Raw genomic sequence first — 22481 nt, 5'->3', positions numbered from 1 at the left:
GCAGCATTTTCTCCTCTCCTTTCGGTTAGGGAGGTCCAGTGGTTCCTAAGCTAAAGGAGGTTATAAAGGAAGTTTGAAACCTCCTTTCCTTTCATTTGGAGAATTCAAACGGCACTTATCATGGCTGCCACTGAGGGACTTCCGGGTCATTTCACTTGGTTAGGAAGGTTCCTAAGAGAAATGGACTATTCGACTTGAGCCCTAGCTTCACCCTCAGCTTTCTGAGCAGATTATTGACCTGAAGTTTATTGATTCTTGTCATTGATGTAAACATTATTAATTTATCAAAATGTATTTAATTGATTAAACAAATATTCCTCTTCATTTCAAAGGTTTTAATTGAATGTATTAAAGAAGTAAAAAAATGCTTTATTACATTTATATTTTAATTATTAAAAAGTAGGGATGCACGATATTGGTTTTTTGAAACCGATACCGATACCGATAACTTCCTGCTTCTCAAGACCGATAATAAAAAAAATGTTACGCCACTAATTATTTTAACGCGATTAACGCATGTGTATTTTTTGTCCTCGGCCGCCCCGTAGTTTCAGAGCGCATCGAGTTTAAAATACCATCTACAAGCTGATGCTGACAGCCCCGCTCCTGCCGCCCGCTTGTGGCAGACCACACTTCCACGCTCACCGGCAGGCACCGACTGGCTATTGGGAGGACCGGGAGGGTGTGTGTATGTGTGGCCCGAGCGAGAGAGAGACCTTACGTGTATTGTTGTTGTTAGCATCTGGTGCTAGCTAGCTGCGCTAACGGATATAAGGAGCTGTTTAAATGAAAACAGAGGAGCGACATTTCGCCACAACTGCGCCGAGCACTTGACTTTATGCAGGAAGCCAGACAGAGGGACATTGTACGAAAAGTCAGCACACTCAGCACGGATAGTGCGCAACATGATTGCAGCGTCCAGGCAGCTCCCGTTCGAGCATACGCCTTGAGTTGCACATAGCTCCAACGCCCATACCACCGACGACATGTTTGTTTACTGTCCTGGCTTCACGGCTGCACACCATTTACGTCACAGCCAGGCATGAGTTAGGGAGCGCTGGATTTTGTGAAGAACTCCCCTCTTCCTAAACCACTAATACCACAGTACTGGCAAAACGGGAGGAGCCGAGTGAAAAACAAGCGCCCCTCATCCCAATCCACCCACACCTGTGGGTGGATTGGGATGAGGGGATGTTGTTTTCTTTTTTTTTACCCAAAAAATATATTGTATATATCGGGGCTATTAATACTGGTATCGGGTTTATCGGGATGACGTCATAATTCCTAATATCGGACCGATAATTATCGGGCCGATAATTATCGTGCATCCCTATTAAAAAGTAATTTTACTGATAAAATATTTTGTATGAAACAATATTATTGATTTGAAAACGTTTTTCTAAATAAATTAATATTGTATTGATTTAAAAGTATTTTTAGTATTTATTATACTATTATGTTATCGTGATAAAAATGATTTAATCAATTAGGAAATATTTATTAATTTAATGTATTATATTTATTAAATAATACTTTAATATAGAACGAATTCAATATATATACATAAATACTTTAATTGATCAAAAAATATATTTTATTGACTTGGATTTAGTATTGATTTTTATAGATTAAAAACAGTTTAATATAAGCTTTATATTGTATTGAATGTTTGATTTATTGACCTCAGAAAACATATAAAAATAAGACTCTCTTTAGTCTGTCTCATTCCTGAAGTATTGATTTTAGTTAGCATGTTAGCATGTTGTTAGCATGCAGTTAGAGCAGCTGCAGCTGTTATTATCAATAATATAAATAACTGTTAGCAATAAACACATTCGAGAGATGAGTCTGAGGTGAGAGCAGAGATCAGCTGAGAGTCATTTCACTCTGAAAACTGTCACTTACCAAGAGTTTAACGACGAGGAAAACTTCTGCGTCACAACGGGAACAAAGTGAAAGTAACTTCTGAGACCGGAAGTCCCCACAGAGAACAGGTCGGGAGAGAAGTTGAAGTGAATCATTAGCTGTACATCAGCTCCATCCTGTGGCAGCTCATGGTATCACAACTACTGTCAGTGCATATTAAAGGAGACTACAGTGTAACTACTGCTGCTACAGTAGTAGTAGTATTAGTAGTAGTAGTAGTATTAGTAGTAGTAGTAGTAGTAGTAGTAGTAGTAGTAGTAGTAGTAGTAGTAGTAGTAGTAGTAGTAGTAGTAGTAGTAGTTAGTAGTAGTAGTAGTAGTAGTAGTAGTGCTACTAATACTACTGCTACTACTACTACTACTACTAAAAAAATACATATTATAAAGCAAAATACATTAATTCAACATTGGATTTTGGTTATTTTTGGTTGGAGGTTGAAAAATCAATGTTGATTTGATGTGTTATTACAGATACCATTTCAACATTTGAAAAAATGTTGTTAAATCAATTTAATATAGATGCCGGTTTTCAACGTTGAAATTCCCTACAATGAATTTACATTTGCCGCGTTCACACCGGAGTACTTTTCCCCGTACTTTTCCCTTTTAGTTCTGTTAGTACCCCTCATGTTGCGTTCACACCAAAAATAGTACTTAGTGCCGGGAACTTTTACCCCCATTTTTAGTGCCTGCTGAGAGATCGTACTTTCCTGGGGGAAAAAAGTGCCCCAGTTCTGATTGGCTGGGCGAATTCCAAACCACGCCCCGTAAAACTCTGAAAAGTTTTTGTGAAGCCGCCATTGTATTTGTGGCATTAGCATTATTAGCATTAGCCCCGTGCACCAAAGGAGAGAGACTAACTCATGGCAACGCAAAAAAAAAAACATGGGAGCGGTGGAGTGTTGAGGAGGTGTCGGCGTTCTGGTGATTTACTCGGAAGGCTTCAGTAGAAGCTAATCACAGAGTAAATCACCAGAACGCCGACACCTCCTCATCACTCCACCGCTCCCATGTTTTTTTTCCAACTCCGTGGACTTCCGGCTGGGGACTTCCGGCAGCAGTATACACCGTGAAGTTGTTTTGCAGCCTGAACCCAAAGCAGAAGAAGACGAAGTGACGTCAGCGGCTCATTTGGGTAATCTTCCCTAAGGGAAAAGTACTCCGGTGTGAACGCAAATGGTACTTAGTGCCCTGGGGCAGAGTCCTGCATCGGGTCGGGTACCCGTGGGTACCCGACGGGTGACCCGACGGGCAGGGGCGGATCTACCGGGGTGGCATGGGGTGGCAACTGCCACCCTAAACAATAGCCTTGCCACCCCAGTTGGCATCTTTGTTTTGAAAGAAAAGTTGTGGCTCATCGGACATTTATGAGAGAAAGTCTCTAATGTCCGAGTGCAAGTGAATGCAGCACAAGACGCACGTCATGTAACCCCTCCCCCGGTCCTGGCGCGAGAGTGGAAATATGATTGGTGGCGAATTCACTTGAACGGGGGACGGCGCAAAACGAGAAGCCTTTCGGACCCAAGCACTGAAGGAATGAGGTGCGGTCTCCAATGAGAGAAGAGCCTGTCAGTGTGGCTGTACTCAGCATTGAATCAAAACGCACTACAGCTGTTGATCTTAATACGTTTGTGAGGCGTTTTGCTGAACAAGATAGTAATCGCCGCATTCAGCTGTAATAGACATGCCAACTTGATGCTCTGCTCACGGATGACTCGATGAGAACAAACTGTTAAGATGATGACCTTGTATGCGTGTATATATTGTTTTCTTTGTGGGGGTCTGCCCCCAAAAAACAGTTTTAAGTCCTGAGAAAGTAAAATAAGACGGCGTGTAAAACTACACAGCAGGTAAGGACCTTCCACTGGATCATCACTGCAGAGATGTTTTAGCTGAATACACGTTTAACCCTAACTGATGCAGTTAGTCACTTCTTTAATGTTTGTTCTTTCTGATATAAAGTCAAGGTTGTAACTGTATATCAATAATGATATAATTACTTGTTTTTCAAATTTGAAGGAAGGTGAGCAAGCATCTTGATGAACATTCATCATTAACTCCTCCAAAAAATATAGTTTATTAAATAATAAATGAATATGTGAATCATAACAGTTCTTCACTATATCTGTAAAGCGTCTTTGAGCACCTGTAAAAACGCTAACAAATTAAATCTATTATTATTATTATTTATTAACAGTGATTGACAGCTGATAGGAATAATATGATTGTTAATAGTATCATATTCATTCAGACAAACATCGATGAGACAGTTAGTTAATGTACTTATTGCAGCAGTCTGCATAGATTTGGTACCCCTGCTGGTCAAAGAGTGAAACAAACTAATTCAGTTATTGTTCAGTTAAAATGCATTAAATGATGTCTGCCACCTTATATATTTATATGTAAGGCTTTACTGATGTGCCACAATAATGTCACCTAATGTTATTGAGTTAAAATATCAATATTGTGGCTTTCCAAGTTAACATTGTTGATATGACTGCGATTAAATCAGCATATACTTCTGCCAGGGGATGCCACCCCTGAAATTCTCCTGCCACCCTCTTGCCATCCATGAATATTTGTCTAGATCCGCCCCTGCCGACGGGTGACCCGCAAAAAAAGTGATTCGCGGGTGGTATTTTTTGAAACGCTTGTTTCCGGGTTCGGTTCTGGGTAAAACAAAGATGATGCGGGTCTGGTCGCGGGTGTTGCATAATAAATATATTATAATAATGATAATAATAATATAGTTTAATGTTTAAATCCTCAGACCTCTCCCCCGCGGGACCGCGCATAATCATAACCTCTGCAGTGCATCAATCTGCTGCTGAGCGCGCCACATTCGATATGGCTGAGGTGAAGCTCTGTAGCGGAGAATACAGCATTTTCAATAACACTTCCTCAAGAGCGAAATCCAACGTCTGGAGGCTTTTGGTTCCTAGATGGAGAAAATAACCAACATCCCACGCTTTGAGACAAATATGCAACTGCGTGTGTTAATAATTGCACGTTTTTACTGCTCATATATATATAAGGGTTCGGGTCGGGTTGCGGATCCGTGCAGGACTTTGCCCTGGGGTAATAAGTGCCGGCACTAAGTACTGCAAAGTACGCGGTGTGAACGCGGCTATTGTTCCAACGTGAGACCAACTCTCCCCTCCCCTATACTTGTATTTAAAACACAGCATAACAAGGATTTTTGAGTTAACCGTTAAGACCGTTGCAGTCACATTTTTCTCCATGGAAACCCAGACGACTGCGCGCATGCGCATTGCTTTCGCCTACGGGATTTCCGCAGGGTCTGAGCAGGGTCCCGTCACTGTCTCTCAGCGGCGCTGACATTTTGCGGACAGAAACATCGATGTGTGGCCGAATTTGGATGTGAAGTTGGGGATTCTTGGGACATTTGTCTACCTCGTTTGCCTAATCAGGTAAGTGTGTGTTTTACCTAACAAGGAATGTTAACAGTAAAGTGCACTGTTGTGGTGACACGTTATGGGACATAATTCACATTGTGTTGCAACACGGACCCGTTAGTGAGGATACCGGGGTTGGTGTCATTCATGCTAGCTTGAGTAGCAACAAGCAGATGTACTTACCTCATCTTCTTTCTAATGGATAATAGAGTGTGGAGTTCCATACTGTAGGAGCAAACACAGTGGTGGTGGCTTAAAGCCCACCTCCGCTCCGCGCCGTCCGTTAGATGAGCCTGGTCAGATTAATAAAAGAAGGAGTTTAAAACACCGGAATAAAAGTTATAACAATAATCAGATTTTAATGGTAAAAAACACTAATACAAGTTTACAGAGTACTCTGGACTCCCAGTTCTACTGCCGTACGATACAGATATCGGGACCAGCCAGTCAGAAACAGGGGGCATCGTGCATGAATAAACATCAGTATACATAGATATTATTGGGGGCAGGGTTGTGTCGGTTTCTCTGCCCTCCCTCCAAATCTCTAATTGGTCGATTTTACTCCTAAGCGAATCAGAGAGTCCGTGGGGAGGAGTTGTGTCGGTTGCTCACTCCCCTAGGTGTTCTTACTGGTTGGATTCACTTCTGGTCGGGTCCAATACAGCGAATCAGAGTTCTGGGAAAAAGTTTGTTTTACTTCTGAACAGAGCGTGACAGCTTCGGAAGTAAACAAGGACAGAGTCAATCTTTATCTTGCACCTGAATTCACTCCTTTACTTTCCCAAGGAATATTTCACACAAACTATTCTTTCCCAGACAATCAAACATTGTACACAGATATATTGGTGCCTGAGATTATATTGGCCCCAGAAATAACCTTGAAAAGAATATGTGTGTGTGCTGGTATCTGGGTCAGTGAGTGTGAGTTATATATATATATATATATAGGATTACTTGAAAACAGTCCCAAATAATACATATTCACTTCAATACAGATTAAAATAATACATGTTCACTTCAATACAGATTAAAATAATACATGTTTACTTTAATACAGTTTAGAACAATATCTGTTAACTTTAATACTGAACACACCGCCTCTGACTCCCTTTCATCGGCTCTACACTGGTGACCCTGATGTTTTCGAACATGGCTGATCGTGATGTTTTTGTTAAGCTGCCGGAGTTTTGGGAGCATGTTGCTGCGGCGTGGTTCGCACACGTGGAGGCACACTTTGCCTGCCGACAAGTCCGTGATGGGGACTTGAAATATTTCCACGTGGTTGCAGCGCTAGGAAGCTCCACGTCGTCCAGGTTGATTGGATTTATGGCAGACCCCCACACCATGGCAAATATGAGGCGATTAAGGCCCAATCTCCTTAAGACATTTAGCTTATCTGCTAAGGAGAGGGCCCGCCAGATTCTTGACATTCAAGGCCTAGGAGACAGCAAGCCATCTCAGCTCATGGAGAGAAAATGTTGAATCTGCTGGGGGGGGGGGGGAGGTACCCGGATTTTGTTTGTGGAGACATTCCTGCGCCACTTGCTTTCCCAGGTTCAGACGGCGCTAGCCAACACGTCCATTACGGAGCCCCGCGCCTTGGCTTAAGAGGCCGACCGTTTTTTCCTGGCTACCGAGCATTCCGGTGCAGAGGCACTAGCTGTGACGCTCAGTGCCCCCTCATCAGTTAAGAAGGCATTGGGGAGGCTGGACGCGACGGTGCCAAACCCACGTGGGGACACAGGAGAGTGTTTTTACCACGCGCGGTTCGGGGGCCAGGGCGAAGAAGTGTATCGCTCCCTGCAGTTACAAACCTCCGGGAAACGGGGGAGCCGGCGATCAGTAGTGGCCCTGAGCGTTGAAGGCACGAGCAGGCTTCTCTTCGTTAGCGACAGTGTCTCTGGAAGCTTGTTTCGGTGTGACACGGGCGCTCAACGGAGTGTGGTTCCTGCGTCGAGGGAAGACGTCGCACGTGGGGGACACGGACCGCGGTTCACGACAGCTAATGGCGGCCCCATTCGCACGTACGGCGTGAGGCCTATGTGTTTGTGTATTGGAGGACAGCGGTTCAACTGGGATTTTGTGACGACAGACACTTATTTTCCCCTTCTCGGGGCAGACTTTTTATGCGCTCACGGACTCCTGGTTGACATTAAAAATGTACGCTTGGTTGATGCCTTGACGTTTTCCTCCCTCGTGTGTACACTTGGCAAGGCGGCGTACCGACAGGCTGTCGGGGGCGGACACTTTTCTCAGGCTGTTGGCTAAATTTCCAGACCTGACGCTGCCCACCTTCTCAGCGCTCACCACCAAGCATGGGGTGGAGCACCACGTCACCACCGAAGGTCCCCGAGTCTACGACAGGGCCCGGCGGTTGAACCCTTCTAAGCTTGAAGTAGCGAGGGCGGAGTTTTCGACCATGGAATGCCTGGGTATCGTCCGCCGGTCTGACAGTGCTAGGGCCTCTCCTCTGCACGTCGTTCCCAAGCCGAACGGCGGTTGGCGCCCATGTGGGGATTACCGCCATCTCCACAACGCCACGACACCTGACCGCTACCCGGTGCCGCACATTCAGGACTTTTCAGCGCATCTGGCCGGTACGCTGGTGTTTTCTAAAGTGGACCTGGTGCGTGGATACCACCTGGTGCCCATCCATCCCCTCGACATTCCCAAGATGGCAGTGATAACGTCGTTTGGACTTTTCGAGTTCCTGCCGATGCCTTTTGGGCTCAAGAATGCCGCTCAAACGTTCCAGCGCCTGATGGATTCGGTGCTGCGGGACTTGCCGTTTGTGTTTGTCTACCTGGATGACATACTCGTCGCCAGCGCTTCGGTGGAAGAGCACCTGTCCCACCTCCGAGCCCTTTTCACGAGGCTCAGCCAACACGGGTTGATAATCAATCCTGCAAAGTGCCAGTTCGGGGTGTTTGACATTGATTTCCTCGGACACCGCGTCACCAAAGGCGGTGCAGCACCCCTGCCGGCAAAGGTTGAGGCTGTTGCGGCGTTTCTTCGCCCGCTCACAGCCCGGTCGCTCCGTGAGTTCCTGGGGATGGTGACTTTCTACCACCGTTTCATCGCCCGGGCCACCCACATTATGCGGCCGCTTTGACGGGTAAGGCCCCCATCCAGGCGATCGACTGGACGGCGGAAACTGAGGTTGCTTTTATGGAGGTCAAGACCGCGTTGGCTCAGGCGGCCCTGTTGGCGCACCTGTCATCCACAGCTCCCATCTCCATTACCACAGACGCATCGGACTACGACGCTGGTGCGGTGCACAAGCAGTGGGTGGAGGGTGCTTGGCAACCACTTGCCTTTTTCAGCTGTCAGTTGACGCACAGAGAACGCAGGTACAGCGCTTTTGACCGAGAGCTCCTTGGACTCTGACTGACCGTGCGGCACTTCCGTTTTTTGCTGGAAAGCCGTGAGTTTACGGCGTTCGTTGACCACAAGCCGCTCACTTTCGCCATGTCTAAAGTAGCAGAGCCTTGGTCTGCTCGTCAACAGAGGCAGCTTTCCTACATTTCGGAGTTCACCACAGACATTAAGCACGTGGCTAGCAAGTCGAACCTGGTTGCGGATTGCGTCTCCAGAGTCATCATCAGGGCCGTCCAGTAGGGACTATACCCGCATGGCGGCGGACCAGGTCACAGACCCCAGCGTCCAGGCCCTGAAAAGTGATGACGTGGTTTTCGGTGACGCGGCCGTTACTCTCCTGTGCGATGTCTCCACGGGCCTGCCGCGTCCGGTCGTTCCCGCCAGTTGGAGGCGTTCCGTTTTGGAGGAGGTGCACGGCCTGTCACACCCCGGCGGGAAACCTTTGGTGCGAATGGTTGCCGCGAAGTTAATCTGGCGTGGGCTGAAAAAGACGTGAGCACTTGGGCTGGTGAGTGCTTGGCTTCTCAGCGCGCTAAGGTGCACCACCACACGAAGGCTCCTTTGGAACGTTTTTTGGTACCTGAGAGGAGGTTTGATCACGTCAACATCGATCTGGTTGGTCCATTACCCTCCTCTCAGGGTTTTTCCTATCTCTTTACTATGGTGGACAGGACGACCCGTTGGCCAGAGGTATTTCCTCTCGTGTCGACGTCGGCGGCTGACATAGCCCAGGCTTTCATCGCAACGTGGATGTGTCGGTTTGGCACCCCTTCAGACATTTCCTCAGACTGGGGTTCCCAGTTCACGTCCGAGCTCTGGAACGCTGTGGCGAGAGGTTTGGGAGTTAAGCTTCACAGGACAACCGCTTATCACCCTCAGGCTAACAGACTTTGTGAACGTTTCCATCGCTCCATGAAGGCGGCACTCATAGCAGGCCTGACGGACGGCAATTGGGTCGACAAGTTGCCTTGGGTGATGCTAGGCCTGAGGACCGCGCCTAAAGAAGATCTGCAGTGCTCCACGGCGGAGATGGTCTACGGTCAGCCGCTGAGGGTTCCAGGGGATTTCCTCCCCAACGCATCGGCTCCCTGGTCGGCGACGGACCCCCGGGCTTTCCTGCAGGACGCCGCTGAGGTTTTTGCTCCGATTCCCACTGCCCAGCACGGTACTCAGGTGTCCCGGGTTCCTGTGGAGCTCAGCTCGTTTTCGTCCGACACATTACATTACATTGCATTTAGCTGACACTTTTATCCAAAGCGACTTACAATAAGTGCGTTCGACCAACAAAATACAAACTTGAAGAAAACAGAATCATATAAGTACATCAGGTTTCATAGAGCTAAAACATTTCAAGTGCTACTCAACTGGCTTTAGGTAAGCCAGTCCTTTATTAGTATATAAGTAGGGGTGTAACGGTTCACAGCATTCACGGTTCGGTACGGGTTCGGTACAACAAGAAAAAGCAAAAGAAAGTCCCAAATGCATAATTCCAGGTTTGTTTTTAATTTATTTTGAACAGTAGTGCAAGTTTCAGTTTAAAAAATAAGGAAAACATTTTTTAAGGAACATTTTGAATAATTAACTTTATTACACAGTTAAAAACAAACAGTACCACACACACTCAGATGGCCATATTATCTATAATGGCTGATGTCAAACAAAAATATTCAATAAGCTGTAAAACTAAAAAGAATGTCTTGAAAATATTACAAAATAAATAATAAGATAGTGTTTCAATCACTTTCAATCACTATCAATAAAAGACGGGGTCCTCTCCACTATTGCATAAGGGTGCATAGCAGTTGAAAAACATATGCTAAAAGCTTCCGTTATTTATTTTGGTCTCTCTGCTTTCATGTCTATTGGCTTCTTAAAAACAGCGGGGAGAAGCTGTTGAAATGCTGTTGTCCGATGATTGGCAAATCTGGGGGATGCCTTCTGATATGATTTAGCATGTTTGGCGTGTGTTACCATTAGCATAGCGCATCGCTGTCTAACAACGCCGACACACCGTCCTCATCCGATCCACCACCCGAAATGTTCCCACACAGCTGATTTAAAAGAAGCAGGTGGTTCTTCTAGCTCTTGTGTGTTATCTGAACTCGCCATACTAACTTTTCTTCTTCTTCTTCATTTGTTGTTAAAGGGCGGCTGGCAAACAGCTTTTAAGCGCAATACCGCCCCCTGGATTATAAATAGTGTAATGGATACTGCCCTGAATGACAGACTTTTTTCCCACTCGTAAAAAAAAGGCGTATTCGTCGTGTGATTGCATGCACCGAACCGTGACGATACGGATACCGTTACACCCCTATATATAAGTGCTTTGTTAATAATTATATCGCTGGAAGTGGAGTCGAAAGAGATGAGTTTTCAGTCTGGAAGGTGTGTAAGCTTTCTGCTGTCCTGATGTCAATGGGGAGCTCATTCCACCATTTTGGAGCCAGGATAGCAAACCCACGTGTTTCTGCTGATGGGAACTTGGGTCCCCCTCACAGTGTGGGTGCAGCGAGCTGTTTGGCCGATGCAGAGCGAAGTGCATGACACGATGCGCACAGAGGCCCCCTGCGGCCCCCGTACGATGGACCTTTCCGGGTTTTGGAACACGGGGACAAACATTTTGTGGTCGACCTGGGTGGTAAGGCAGAGAATGTCTCGGTGGACCGGGTGAAGGCGGCCCACTTGGATTTGGACCAGCCGGTGGTGCTGGCACGACCTCCGCGACGGAGGCGCCCCCCGGCCTTGATCCCTGTCACCGAATTGAGACCCATTGTTCCGGTCTCGCCTCTTCCGGAGGCCGCCTATGTGTAACCGGTGAGGTCGTTTTCCCGCCTCCCGTGCTCAGGAGTCGTGGGGGTCGACCTGTCGTTCCTCCCCGCCACGCTGACTTTGTTTATGGGTGAATTCTGGGGGGGACATAATTCACCGTTGGGAATATTGTGTTGCAACACGGACCCGTTAGTGAGGGTACCGGGGTTGGTGTCAATCATGCTAGCTTGAGTAGCAACAAGCAGATGTACTTACCTTGTCTTCTTTCTAATGGATAATAAAGTGTGGAGTTCCATACTGAACACACCGCCTCTGACTCCCTTTCATCAGCTCTACACTGTACTATTTAAACCAAAAGATAGATACAATGAGTTCAACTACCCACCACAGTTAGCTTTGCTAGCTTAGCTACAGATGCGGTTGAATTTATGTTCAAGCACCTGTAGGGGTTTATAATGCATTTTGATGGTGAGGTGACCGGTGTTATAGTAAACCGAGTCAGACATATAACGCTATCACTGTACACACAGCATTGATTGGGATATGACAAAGTTGCCGCTGTGTTGAAACTTAGCCTTGAATTGTATTTTTACAGGCCAGCCTTGTCCGATGTTGTGTTGAATACGGTTTCCCCATTGAAACATGGTGGCGACGTACAAGCGCATGTAGACCATGGCGGAAATGTAAGTGTTATACATGTTCGCTGTGAGCCGTGTTCGTACGTTTTCTAAAGAACTTGTGTGTATGTGTGACGATACACGGCATGGCGGGGCATTGTTGTTCCGCTGTTAAGCGGTCAGTGACGTCTGTTTATTGGGGTAGCCGGCCGCCGGTGACTCTGACATTGCTGTGTTACAGGTCTTGTTGTTTGGTTGAGGGTAAAAAACATCTCAAACTTCGTGACTTTTCCTAAAACGGGTATATTAATCATCGAGTTGTTAGAGTCGGTGAGGGCTGATAATTTATTCCGGGAAATTACACAGACCCACTAATTGACCTAACCGAAGTTACTGAGTCTATGTAAGTTTACTGCTTGGCTCAGATCCACCAACGTCAGCAAGATCTCACCTCTATTAACTCCCCGAAGAACCAGGTTCAATTAACTGCTGTTTCAATTCAGACAACTCTCTTAAATCTGTTTAAGCGATCCCAAAGGATTTTGATATCAGTAAATGAGGTGTGGCCCTACCTAAGTGTGAGTGTGGCAGGATGCAATCTTACATTTGAAGCAGGAGAGGAGAGCGCAGAAGTCTTTTAAGTTGTCCCAATCCAAAAGGTGGGATCAGTTTATTTGAAGAAAAATAGGTCCAAACTAATACAGGGTTTTTACCTTCTCTCTTCACAACATTATAATCATACTAAACATATCATGCTGTGATCATGTTCAAATATGAAACTTTAATTCATAGTTTTACATTTATTACCAACATTGTAATTTCAACTGCCCAATTCAGTTGTGATTTTGAAATCTCCCGATAGAATTTAGAGGCATTTCCTCATAAAAGACCGGTGATAATAAAAATTTCATTTTTTAATTTTCACCCAATCAATTCACATCAATTTCATACCTTTTTTCCGAGACAGGTGGTGGGAATAACATTCAAAAACCCATTCCTATCCGCATGAATTCGGAGGAAGATTCCTCACAGGTGGCGGGACTAATATTCACAAACACATCACCCATCAAATAATTCCACTCAGTTCACAAAGAAATTCACTCAGCATTCAACCAAGAAATTTGAGAGATATTTACCAAGTTTTGAGAGAACCTTACAGAGAGCAAAAACCCAGCTCTGAGGGACAGAGCTTACCGAGAGAGAGCATACCAGGGGAACCCCCCCCCCCCTCTCTCTCGCTCTCTCCCAAAAAGTAAGTTCCTCCCCATCCGCCAGTGCTCGAAAACAGGATATAGAAACCTAAAGACACCTCCTCCATATCCATGTTTGTGTAAAAAGGACATGACCCCTGCAGGACTTTCAAAATATTATTCTCGGCTATGACATAACCGCCTTTTTGGGGCCTCAGTGTGTTTCTCCTTAAGTCCGGAGCCCCCCTCCCTGTGTACTGCTGTGAGAGGAGAGGGAAGAAACTGCCTTCTCCCTTATCAGTGACACCCATAAATCATTATAGGCCTTACACTCAACTTAACAAACCACTTTGTTCATACTGTAAATATAGAAAAACATAACATAGGAAACATTTTCATTGTGAGTTATACAAGAATATAATTGATTTTACTTGATTATAATTAACTTTCGTTTTAAGTATTCAACATACTATGAAGATCTCAACACAGTGTATCCTCTGTTATAGCTCCTCAAGAGAGACTCCTCGATGCTCGACCCTCGATGTGCATTTAGAGAAATTAGATGTCCTTCAAGATGGACATAGACGCGCTGACATCAATTTCCGGGTCACTACCGGAGGATCGAGGAGTCGACATTTCGAGAAGTGAGAAACGGCACATTTTAGAGGATTTATATGGGTCAACTAAAGAAACTTGACACGCCTGAGGCCGTCCGAGCACCTGCTCATCACTGCACGCTGTTTCATTATTATCATTAAAGAGATCAGAGGAAACACACCTTTACCTTGAATACAAATTACACTTTTCTCTAAAACATGTGGGATCAGCTAAATATAATATCCACCAGCGGCCCACATTATATTACATCCTTAGTGGCCAGGTCAACTGAGGGAGAATGTGTATAAATATATATAGATACATTTTCATAACAAAACAATGGGGTTGCTAAGCCGTTGCAAGGCCAATTGTTGGAGTTGCTATATATCCCTGGCACCGCCCCTGCCTCGTTGTTTAACCGGCTTTAGCAATCGCAAAATGTCACCGCAGCTGAGTGTCCGAAGCTTTTTTAATAAGCCCAGTAATTGTGATGGTGTGGATAAACGAGGTGAAAAAAGAGGACACACACGTTACCAAATAAGGAGGGAGAGCGACGCGTAGCCAAAACCTGAAGCTGCGATACACTCTGGTGACTACCATTAGCAGCTAATATTAATTCTCCAATTTTTACATAAAAATAGAATTATGGATTATCAATAATTTTTTCAAAGTGACAGACACATTGGATTAACCTATGGATTAACCTTCAGCCGCGTTTTTCTCGTTTTAATGCCATTGAACACGACTTTTGATCAGAACAACAGCTAAGGTGAGCATATCTCCGTGTTTTGCTACCTAAAGCTACGTTGTGTGTTGTCTGTATTTGCTTCCCCTGTCACGAGTTCAGATCGCTCAGTGGTGACACTTATATTTCTATAATCTGTGGAATCTCACCTTGTTAGCTAAGCTTGTTTGTGCGGATCCGAAGTATATCGATCGATTTATACCTAGAGTTTTGTGCTAAGTGCGTTAGCATGTTTTCGCTCAGGGCTCATTTAGACCCTTCTTGTGAGACTAGTGTTTTGTTTCGGTAAAAATGGTTTGTATCATCAGTTGGCTGAAATAAAAAAAAAGCCCCACCGGCGGGTTCTTTGGGGCTTAACAGGTTTTAAAACATGACAAATAAAATGACGGTTAATAATGGATTATGACGGAAATGTTACAATCCTATCCGTCAAAATGACGGACAACGAAAAAGTCTAATGCAACCACTGCTGATGAGAGACTCTCAGACCTGCAGAGGAACCAGAGACACTGAGGAGAGACTCTCAGACCTGCAGAGGAACCAGAGACACTGAGGAGAGACTCTCAGACCTGCAGAGGAACCAGAGACACTGAGGAGAGACTCTCAGACCTGCAGAGGAACCAGAGACACTGAGGAGAGACTCTCAGACCTGCAGAGGAACCAGAGACACTGAGGAGAGACTCTCAGACCTGCAGAGGAACCAGAGACGCTGAGGAGAGACTCTCAGACCTGCAGAGGAACCAGAGACACTGAGGAGAGACTCTCAGACCTGCAGAGGAACCAGAGACACTGAGGAGAGACTCTCAGACCTGCAGAGGAACCAGAGACACTGAGGAGAGACTCTCAGACCTGCAGAGGAACCAGAGACACTGAGGAGAGACTCTCAGACCTGCAGAGAAACCAGAGACACTGAGGAGAGACTCTCAGACCTGCAGAGGACCCAGAGACACTGAGGAGAGACTCTCAGACCTGCAGAGGAACCAGAGACACTGAAGAGAGACTCTCAGACCTGCAGAGCAACCAGAGACACTGAGGAGAGACTCTCAGACCTGCAGAGGAACCAGAGACTCTCAGACCTGCAGAGCAACCAGAGACACTGAGGAGAGACTCTCAGACCTGCAGAGGAACCAGAGACACTGAGGAACCATCGGAAGAGAACGCAAAACCAGCATAGAGAGGTTCAGTGAATGTGGTTCTGAAGGTGTGGATGTGGATCAGTGTGTCAGAGGAGACTCTGTAGAAGGAGAGAGAGCCAGCAGGATGATCCAGATACACTGCTACTCTACCAGAGGGGGAGGAGGAGGAGGAGGAGGAGGAGGAGGAGGAGGTGATGCTTGTTGCGCTGTTATTGTGCCAGACATAGTAACGACCATCATCAGAGCAGTTCAGACTCCAGGACTGATCATTCCTTCCAAACGCACAGTCCTTACTCTCTCCTCTCCTGCTGATTCCTCTGTAAGTCACTGATATATAAACCCTTACGCTCCACTCGACCTCCCAGTAACAGGGACCAGTCAGAGCTTCTCTACACATCAGCTGAGGCTCTTTCTCAAACCTCTCTGGATGATCAGGATATGGCTGCTCCCTCGTCAAACGTGTCACCGTCCTGTTGTCTTCAGACAGTTTGAGTCCTCTGTGAGCTGTGTTTGAGTCCAGCTCCAGTTCACAGGCATCTGATGGAGAGAACAGCTGCAGGTTATCATCTGTTCATTTATGAACTACTTTACTGACTGACAGAAACCATTCAGACTGACGTCTCATATTCACTGAGAATGATGTCTAACAGCCTGATCTTCATCAGCAGGTCATCAATGATCTCAGACCTAATGCTTATTATTGTAAAATAAGAGATAAGGAAAGGGAACCAGCATCAGCACTCAGCTGTTGATCTCCTGTCACTATCCAAAGAGTCTCATGTGAAGAAGCTTTCACAGGAACATGTGGAGATGATATTAAAGTTTCAGTTGCTAACACACTAAAATATCACATAAAGCATAATTAGTTAAACTCACACTCAAAGAGCCTGAGCTCAAAACTCTAAACACATTTTCAGCTCTGCACCCAATCTGCACTTTTTGCAAAACACTGCACACGGTTCTCTAAGTAAGACACAGAAATCTGACATTTTCACTAGTTTGCCATTTTCATAACACGGCCATTAAACATGCTACACACATGAACCATTAATACATACACATGTCACATGACCATAAAGACTGAACTGCTTTACTGTTGACTCATCAATCAGGATGGAAGCACTAGAAAAAGGCTTCATGTTCAGATGTAGCACCTCATTTCGGACGCCCCCACCCATGTGGGTCCGTGATCTGCACGGGGTGGGCCCTCGCTGAAAGGAAAACCCCCCGTATGACAGTATGCAGTTAAAAACAGAGTTTCAACTGAAGGGGAATTCTAAAAGCAAACATTAAAAAGAGAACATTAATCTGAGCGGTATATAATATCTGTATCAGTGCTGAGGACAATGGGGATTACTATATTTACACTAAGTGGAACAAAGACCTGGACGTAGAAGACGCTAAACTAAAACGGAAGGAATGCTTACAACTTACATAAAAAACGACTACAAGCGGAAATCTACGATTAATTCAATATAAACTAATGACAACAATGTATTATAGAGGGAGAAAATAGATACATTTGATAGCAGTTCCTCATATTCCCTATCATGCCTATATAAGTCCAATTTCTTGTTTTTATATTGTCTTGTTGTTTTTATATTGTCTTGTTGTTCCGTGTTGGCACCTTGAGTTCATTGTAATTTCGTTGTACCTGTACAATGACAAATTAAAGATCTATCTATCTATCTAAAATGTTGAACTGAGAGTGACTCCCTCAGACATGCCTTTTGGAAATGTTATAAAATAAAAGAACTTGGGATATCCGAAATAGGCTGTCAAAAACGTCCAAATATAAAATTATTTTCCACAAATAGTCTATAAAAAAATATAAAAAATACCCAACTGGATGGCAAACAATGTATGCATCATTAATTACATTACATTACATTTAGCTGACGCTTTTATCCAAAGCGACTTACAATAAGTACATTCGACCAGGAAGACACAACCTTGAAGAAAACAGAATCATAAAGTACATCAGGCTTCATAGAGCCAAACATTTCAAGTGCTGCTCAACTGGCTTTAGGTAATCCAGTCCTTTGTTAGTATATAAGTGCTTTGTTAATAGTTCTAACGCTCGAAGTGGAGTCGAAAGAGATGAGTTTTCAGTCTGGAAGGTGTGTAAGCTATCTGCCGTCCTGATGTCAATGGGGAGCTCATTCCACCATCTTGGAGCCAGGACAGCAAACCCACGTGTTTTTGCTGATGGGAACTTGGGTCCCCTTCACAGCGAGGGTGCAGCGAGCCGTTTGGTTGATGCAGAGCGTAGTGCACGCGCTAGGGTGTACGGTTTAACCATGTCCTGGATGTAGGAAGGGCCAGATCCATTCGCAGCATGGTAAGCAAGTACCAGTGTCTTGAAGTGGATTCTAGCAGTTACCGGAAGCCAGTGAAGGGAGCGGAGGAGCGGAGTGGTGTGGGAAAATGTAGGAAGGTTGAAGACCAGACGAGCAGCTGCATTCTGGATGAGGTCGGATGGCACATGCAGGTAGACCAGCCAGGAGGGAGTTGCAGTAGTCTAGGCGTGAGATGACGAGAGCCTGGACCAGAACCTGAGTCGCTTTCTGAGTCAGCTGGGGACGTATCTTCCTGATGTTGTAAAGCGTGTATCTGCAGCAACGGGTTGTAGCAGCGATGTTTGCAGTGAAGGACAGGTTGTTATCTAGGGTCACACCCAGATTCCTTGCAGTCCGAGTCGGGGAAACAATAATCTATAAGAAACTGATATTACAAAACTAGTCAGTGTTTGTTTGTTTTGAAAAAAATTGTGGGGATGCAGTATCAATTTATTAATTGGTACTTTTTATTTTAAGTCAAATGATGTTGCCAATTAATTTATTGGTGTCATGAAAATCTTGAATGTAATGTAGTTCTACCCTCACTCATCCTGTTAAAATCAATTATACAAAACAAAAAAAAGATTACATTTGAAACCCTAAATATGGGAATATACCTATAACAGTGAAAATAAGAAGTGAGCTTTCAATGTATTACATGTATTTATTATGACCACCATCCTTTACTCTTCAGTGTGCAACTCGATTTTGACAGGAAAGCTCTGTATCAATGCTCTGTAGTTGATCTGACTGAAATTGTGATTTTAAATCTCAAAACCGCTACAGTATCTGTCAGGCAGAAACTTGGACAACTCATTTGACAGAAACCTTAACACTGAACTAATTGACTGCTAGGGTTAACTTTGATTTAAACATTTGTAGAATACTAAGAGCTTTATTGAGTAGGTGTAACTGTATCATGGGTTAAACTCATAACTTTATAACTTAGGGTTTAATGTAATTGTAAAACCATTGGGCCACTTAAAATACAATAACAAGTCAGGAGGGAGCCAGTCTAGATTTCCTTTTGAGGGCCACCAGCTGCAGAGAGTTAACTAATTAAAGGGGCGTGGCCTCACATCTGTGAGAACTCAGCAATCAGGTGTCCATTTTAGGTAGCACTTTCCTGGAGCGTCAGACAGACGAAGACATTGGAGTCCTGCGGGAGTAAGACTGACAAAGACAATAGAGTCCTGCTGGAGTCACGAGGGAGGCAAAGAGGAGGCAAATCCTACTTTGATTGAGCTAAAGTATCGCTGGTGTTTTATTTTATTTGGTTTTCTAGCCCCTCATGCTATAATCATGTGTATTTTCTCCATTCCTGTTTATGTGTCTTCTCGCAATTATCACTGGCCCCGTGTATCTCGTAATCGATATAACCGGCCTGCTCTCGTCTATCCCACGTGCTCCACTAAGATCCAACATCTAGTTACAGGCGGCCTGTGGAACTGCCGGTCAGCTGTTCCTAAGGCTGACTTCATCTCTGGCTACGCTTCCCTGCAGTCTCTGGATTTCCTTGCTCTCACTGAGACGTGGATTACTCCATCCAACACATCCACCCCAGCAGCTCTCTCCACAGCATATTCCTTCTCCCATACATCCAGACCCTCTGGCAGAGGATGTGGCACTGGTCTCCTGCTCTCTCCCAAATGGAGCTTTTCCCTCTTCAAGCTACCTAACTTCACTCCTTCCACCTTTGAATTCCATGCCGTCACAGTAACCCATCCTATACAATGAACCATTGTTGTTCTCTACCAGGCGCCTTGGGGGACTTCTTGGAGGAATTAGATCATCTCCTCTCACACATCCCTGAAACTGGTCCTCCCGCTGTACTTCTCGGAGACTTCAACCTCCAGACAGGGAAGATAGACGAACTAACATCTTCCTTCCGGGAAAAGATTGTCCCACTCTTGACCTAACAATCAACATCGGCACCTCAGTTGTTTCCCCGACTCAGACTGCAAGGAATCTGGGTGTGACCCTAGATAACAACCTGTCCTTCACTGCAAACATAGCTGCTACAACCCGTTGCTGCAGATACACGCTTTACAACATCAGGAGGATACGTCCCCAGCTGACACAGAAAGCGACGCAGTTTCTGGTCCAGGCTCTCGTCATCTCACGCCTAGACTACTGCAACTCCCTCCTGGCTGGTCTACCTGCATGTGCCATCCGACCTCTGCAGCTCATCCAGAATGCAGCGGCTCGTCTGGTCTTCAACCTTCCTAAATGTTCCCACACCACTCCGCTCCTCCGCTCCCTTCACTGGCTTCCGGTAACTGCTAGAATCCACTTCAAGACACTGGTACTTGCTTACCATGCTGCGAATGGATCTGGCCCTTCGTACATCCAGGACATGGTTAAACCGTACACCCCAGCGCGTGCACTACGCTCTGCATCAGCCAAACGACTCGCTGCGCCCTCGCTGCGAGGGGGACCCAAGTTCCCATCAGCAAAAACACGTGGGTTTGCTATCCTGGCTCCAAGATGGTGGAATGAGCTCCCCATTGACATCAGGACAGCAGAAAGCCTGCACATCTTCCGGCGCAGACTGAAAACTCATCTCTTTCGACTCCACTTCGAGCGATAGAACTATTAACAAAGCACTTATATACTAATAAAGGACTGGCTTACCTAAAGCCAGTTGAGTAGCACTTGAAATGTTTGGCTCTATGAAACCTGATGTACTTATATGATTCTGTTTTCTTCAAGGTTGTGTCTTCCTGGTCGAATGTACTTATTGTAAGTCGCTTTGGATAAAAGCGTCAGCTAAATGCAATGTAATGTAATGTAACATCTCTGTTAACCGCCTTTGCTTTCTCACTGTCTCCGTCCCCACCAACTCATAAAGCTGGCAATGTCCTTGATCTCATATTCTCAAGGAACTGCTCTACTTCTAACCTCTCTGTAAACCCGCTCCACACATCCGATCACTTCTTCATTTCATTCTCTCTACCCCTTTCCAAACATAACAAACTAATCTCTTCTCATCCTGCACCTGTCCGCTGTAACCTTCGTTCCCTCTCCCCCTCTACCTTTGCCTCATCGGTGCTCTCAGCCCTCCCTTCCTCTGACTCGTTCCAACTCCTACCTCCAAACTCTGCTGCAGAAACTCTCCTTTCTACTCTCTCATCCTCTCTGGACTCTCTCTGTCCTCTCACATCTCGGCAGGCTCGTCAGTCCCCTCCTGCTCCTTGGCTAAATGACGCACTGCGTGCTAATAGAACCGTCCTTCGGGCAGCAGAGCGGAAACGGTGGAAATCCAAACACCAAGACGACCTGCTAACCTATCAGGCTCTCCTCTCCTCTTTCTCTGCTTCGATCTCTCAGGCAAAAAGCACTTTCTTTCAAGATAAGATCCATTCTTCCTATTCCAATCCCAAAAAACTATTTTCCATCTTCTCCTCCCTCCTGGACCCTCCAAAAGCCCCTCCCCCCTTCTGTCAAGCGACTTTGTTAACCACTTTGAAAAAAAGGTTGATGATATTCGCTCTTCTTTTTCTGACTCACCTTTACTCACCACTGGGTCACCAGACCCTCCTTTCACCCACACACTTACCTCCTTTTCCCCTCTCTCTCCAAGTGAGGTTCTTACCCTCATTACCTCTGCCCGCCCTACCACCTGTCCTCTGGACCCTATCCCTTCAAACCTCCTTCAGACTATCGCTCCTGATATTCTACCGTTTCTCACCCATTTCATCAACACTTCTCTAACTTCTGGTCACTTTCCAAACAGTCTCAAGGAGGCAAGAGTAAATCCTCTCCTAAAGAAACCCACTCTCAACCCGTCTGATGTTATAAACTACAGGCCTGTCTCTCTACTCCCGTTCCTGTCTAAAACACTTGAACGCGCTGTCTTCAAACAACTCTCCTGCTATCTCCATCAGAACAACCTTCTGGATCCGCACCAGTCTGGTTTCAAGGCAGGTCACTCCACATAAACTGCCCTCCTTGCTGTCACTGAGGAACTGCACACTGCTAAAGCAGCATCCCTCTCCTCTGTCATCATCCTGTTGGACCTGTCTGCTGCATTCGACACGGTGAATCATCAGATCCTCCTTCGCACTCTCCAAGAACTTGGAGTTTCAGGCTCTGCACTTTCCCTCCTCACCTCTTACCTCAAAGACCGCACCTACAGGGTTACTTGGAGAGGGTCCGAGTCCGACCCTTGTCAATTAACTACAGGGGTCCCTCAGGGCTCTGTTCTTGGTCCCCTCCTCTTCTCCCTGTACACAAACTCGCTCGGATCAGTCATTAGCCCGCACGGTTTTTCTTACCACTGCTACGCTGACGACACCCAATTAATTCTGTCCTTTCCCCGCTCAGAGACCCAGGTCGTCGCACGCATCTCTGCTTGTCTAGCTGACAT

General features: G+C 45.6%; 2 protein-coding genes across 3 annotated transcripts in view; both read right to left on the bottom strand.

Annotated features, from left to right (window-relative positions):
• The window catches only part of LOC117557562 (NLR family CARD domain-containing protein 3-like), a 28197-nt gene extending 26228 nt beyond the window's left edge, over positions 1 to 1969 (bottom strand). For both annotated transcript variants that reach the window (XM_034233441.1, XM_034233442.1), the window contains exon 1: positions 1906 to 1969. The gene's annotated coding sequence lies outside the window, so the exon portion shown is untranslated. The remainder of the gene's footprint in view (positions 1 to 1905) is intronic.
• An 11055-nt stretch (positions 1970 to 13024) lies between these two features.
• The window catches only part of LOC117557561 (NLR family CARD domain-containing protein 3-like), a 29478-nt gene continuing 20021 nt past the window's right edge, over positions 13025 to 22481 (bottom strand). Inside the window, 1 exon segment of the mRNA XM_034233440.1 lies at positions 13025 to 16310. Within this exon segment, the coding sequence (XP_034089331.1) occupies positions 15748 to 16310 (563 nt within the window). The 3' untranslated portion in view covers positions 13025 to 15747.

This window comes from Gymnodraco acuticeps, unplaced genomic scaffold (assembly GCF_902827175.1).
Source record: "Gymnodraco acuticeps unplaced genomic scaffold, fGymAcu1.1, whole genome shotgun sequence".
Taxonomy (NCBI): domain Eukaryota; kingdom Metazoa; phylum Chordata; class Actinopteri; order Perciformes; family Bathydraconidae; genus Gymnodraco; species Gymnodraco acuticeps.
Note: the sequence above shows the minus strand (reverse complement) of the source record. Positions and strands in the feature narration are given on the sequence as shown.